General features: G+C 32.9%; 1 protein-coding gene across 1 annotated transcript; it reads right to left on the reverse strand.

Annotated features, from left to right (window-relative positions):
* Positions 1 to 893: 893 nt before the first annotated feature.
* LOC134267504 (neuronal acetylcholine receptor subunit alpha-7-like) lies at positions 894 to 2,051 on the reverse strand. Its single transcript, XM_062749702.1, has one exon. It carries the CDS (start codon positions 2,049 to 2,051, stop codon positions 894 to 896), a length of 1,158 nt encoding a protein of 385 aa, XP_062605686.1.
* Between the last annotated feature and the right edge of the window lie 2,228 nt (positions 2,052 to 4,279).

Below are 4,279 nucleotides of genomic sequence, written 5' to 3' on the forward strand. Positions count from 1 at the left end.
TTGTCGTATTTTCACTTTTTTTTAATGGCACTATTTTTAGATCGCGGAATGATTCTTCTTTTACGCTGTCGGATAGATAAGTTTTTTATTCCCAGTTTTTATCTTTCTGATTAATTTACACGGACTGAAAATTATTTTATCAGTTTACACTACGTGTAAACCATTTTCAGGTACGTTCTCTCCGATGGTGTATTCAGATTTTTAATTAGATGGAAAATTAAAAATATTTTTTTAGGCCCATCATGGCGACGTCATTGACAGGCCGTTATTTTGGATAAAATAATGCGAGAAAAATAATCATTCATTACATACTCGTGTGGGAATAGTGAAATTCCACCTCGGGGCCAAGATTCACGGTCTAGGACTCGGCAAAGCCTCGTCCTAGACTGTGAATCTTGTCCCCTCGGTGGAATTTCACTATCCCACACTCGTAGTAATGAATGATTCTATTAAATCAACACAAGTCTTTTACATATTTTATTCCGTTTAGGATTATTTATCCATAGAGAGTAACGAAGAATAATACTCCTTACATGCTATATGTATTGCTCTCAATTGCAAGGGGGAAAAGAGGGGAATAATTAAATGCTATTTGCTTGTGGTTATTTTGCAATATTCTTTGTAGAATGAACGATAAACCTTTTTAATTTATCTGAAAACAAACTGGGTATGTGTGTCTTACGCAGTCATGGGTTTAAATATATCAAAAACGTTTTATTTAAATATCCATTCTCTAAGAATGTTCTTTGCTTAAACCCAGCGATTGATTGATAATCCCTTCATTTAAAATAAACTGTCGGACTTAACCTTCATATAAATTTTTAACATATATAATCACTCTACAAGAAGCATAACTTTTAAATAGTTTTAATTGAGGATGAACGTGTAAAAAGTTACTGACATTGCACCAAAAAATAAATTAACGAAACTACATTTATTATAACAATAGATATCATAAATATTCTGTCAAGTTTCTTTGCATCGATTTTTAAAAATTTGCAAACTCTCCGTTTTGTCTCCTTTTCATCCACTTTTTCATCCACATCAAGGGGGACAACTTTGTTATCTGATGTATCTTCAGAGGATTGGAAATGAACATGGAGGACAATGCTCTCTAGTACCACCGTTATCCCACTTACTAGGACCTGGGTAAGCAGGTAAGCCGAGAAGTAAGGAGTGTCGTCTGACTTCGGCATCGATTCATTAATTATCGTTAAAAACACTGCAAACGTCAGAAATATCGCCATTGAAGTCCCCATCTTTTCTCCTGATTCAATAGGCAGCAAAAAGCAGAAGATATTAAGAACAGATAACAGAATTATTGGAAGCAAATCAGAAAGAATCACATTAGTGTATCTTCGTTTAATCTCCACATGGAAATGAAGTTGTTTTAGGGTTAAGTTGAGAGATGCATCATATGTTTGATGAAGGCTTGAAAAAGAATTTGTAATATCCCACTCTTCATTTTTCTCGTAGTGAGTTAGACTGATCGTTGAATATTGTTCTTGAGGAAGTAGAAACTCTGAAACTTCAAATAGATTTCCAATATATATTGAGCACACATGCGAGTCAAAGGGATACTTTCTGATATTTAATGTGCACTGTGTAACACTTTCACGGGTTGTAGTATATGCAACCCAACCTATATTCATGATGGTAACTGGATTGTCTTCAGTTAAACATTTTTCACTTTTGACTTCATTGTAAATGCAGACAGAACTCGGAGACCATACGTTTTTGGAATTTGCAATGATAGAGGTTATACCTTTGTATGAAGAAGGATTCCAACTTAGTCGATGATCCATCCATCCCAGAGTCAACCACATAGATGTGGAGAACGTTTGTTCCCTTTCACTTACTCCACGAATGGACATAAGATTTATATGAACCGTCAGCGGAATAGCTTCTGCTGTTGTATCAAATGGAGCAACACGGGCATCATGATTATCTAAAACATCCTTGAAAAGTTGAAGTCGACTTGTTGCAACAGAACCATTAGGAGTTAGAAAATAAATTAGCAATAGCACATTGAAATAATATTTCAAAGTCATTTTAGTGCCCGTCACTTACAGTGACATTATGAAACCTGCAGAGCTTTTACGTCTTTTAATAAAGCTGGCGATTTGCATTTCGAAATGGAAATAGGTTTTTCTTATATTGAAATCTCTGCATGGAATTATAGATTTAATGCTTTAACTTCAACAGTAAAATGAAAGGTCAATGAATCACATCAGTTTTTTAAGTAGCCTTTGGTCTACTTAATGCTTTTAAAGATTTCCATTAATAAATCCAATGTTAATCTTGTTATTTTTACATATGCAAGTGCCTACATATAAGGAGAAATAACTTTATTGAGTTTTATTCTAAGTATTATTGAGTTAATTTTGGATTTTGGATTTTATTTCTGAAATTTATATAAAATACGAGTACAGTTGTACAAATCATTTTTTTTTTTCAAATTATCTTCCCCTTCCCAATCCTAAAATCGCCCCCAATATATCTGGATGTTGGTCTATTGATCAATAAAATAACATACATACACGTCCACTGTTCTTCAAAGAAGATTGTGAATTTTTTTTGCGATAAATCACTTAATGAAAAACTTCAATCTTTTATTGCGTCATAATCAAGTTGTCATTTCGACGGAAGGTTGGTACATTTTTATAATTCTTTTTTCTATTCTTGAAAGGAAGAACTTTCTCTACAATTATAAATTTTATATCACACATAAGTCCAATCTATTGCGATTCTTAGAAAATCGTGTATACTATTAAGTTTAATTGTATCTACACTGATCTCCAGAAGAAAAACAGAAATTTATATATTCTTACTACCATTGCTGGCCTAAAAAACGTACTTGAATTATCTGCACTACCTGTAGATGTTTGTTTATTAATATGATTAATCAAAAGCCAGCAGATAAAAATATTTTATTTATTTGATTACTCCCCCTCCTCCACACACATACTTGCAATTTAACCTTAAAGATACCGCACTTAAATATGTACATATATGTACACTATACATGTGTACATGTACGTAGTTTTAAATAGAGCAAGGAAATTCATTATAATTAAGAGTATTTTTAAGCGCTAAGCGCGCATGCGCAAGCGATTAATAGGGTGTCTTCAGATTTTCACGATCTTTTATTTAACGCCATCTACCGACGGCATATGTCATGGCTGCACTCAATACCATAGTTCCTAGTAAACTTACACGTAGTTTAATATATTCTACATACCCAGTTGTTTTGAAAAGACAGCTGGTTAAGATGTTAAAATTAATTCTATTATACAATTATTACATCCATAACTGATGTTTGCAAAAATTGAATGTGTGTCACGAGACTTTACGATTAGATATAGAACATTCCTTCAGTTAGTATACCGGTATATACAGCATGTCGCATGATGCAAAGTGTTATCCAAGTAGGATTATAGGATTTCAAACTTAGCATAAATATTTATTATCTATATTATTTACGTGGCTGCTATTCTTATTCAAATTTCGTATCTGTACCTAATATCCATCTAGCACTAAGATCTTGAACGCACCCCTGACCCGCCCTCCATTAATAATGATAATTATGTAAACAAATGGGTTCTATAATGCCTTTGCAAGGGCTACTATTGTTGACCTAATTTATCTCCTTGGTCTAATATGGTTGATTATATATAAATTATATATTTTAATGTTGTATATTCTCAAAATGACGAACTATATTACGCGGAGTGATACATAATACAGCGCCGCTGAGCAAGTTATGTAACTCAACTGAGCCGTCTAACAATTCCCGACCCACTGTCCGCTACTTTAGTGAAGGAGTTATCATAATAGGCGTTAATGAGTACAGTCGATATTAATATGTACGGAAATCCTGCGGTAGGGGATAAGGGGCGCGCGGTTCTTATCTCTTAACAATATGGTGCGTATTAATAAGTATGCTGGCAAACACTCATTATGTCACAAATGTACATGTAATCTCTGTAGTGGTAATTCGAAAAACTAATGACCATACATGTTTATATAATACAAGTACCAAAAAAAGATTTATGCGCACATGTATATAAATCTCATTAAGCTCAAAATATCAATGAGTATTAAAAATTCAAATTGGAATTAAATCTTTTAGAAGCATAATTCCATAAAAAAAATATTTATTAAACTAGCTTCTATATCTAATTTGTATCTACATTTTGTAGTTCGCTACATAATTTTTCACGCCCTCTTCTACATAAGCCTTTATTTCAAACAATGTAAATTTTATACAAACGAGGAT

The sequence above is a fragment of the Saccostrea cucullata genome, unplaced genomic scaffold, assembly GCF_032062105.1.
Source record: "Saccostrea cucullata isolate Sc308-1 unplaced genomic scaffold, CSIRO_AGI_Scuc_v1 ctg1643, whole genome shotgun sequence".
NCBI classification, from domain to species: Eukaryota; Metazoa; Mollusca; class Bivalvia; order Ostreida; family Ostreidae; genus Saccostrea; species Saccostrea cuccullata.

What these genes read in the sequence shown, in the direction of transcription:
- LOC134267504 (XM_062749702.1), bottom strand. Translation starts at nt 2,051, where the DNA reads ATGACTTTGAAATATTATTTCAATGTGCTATTGCTAATTTATTTTCTA.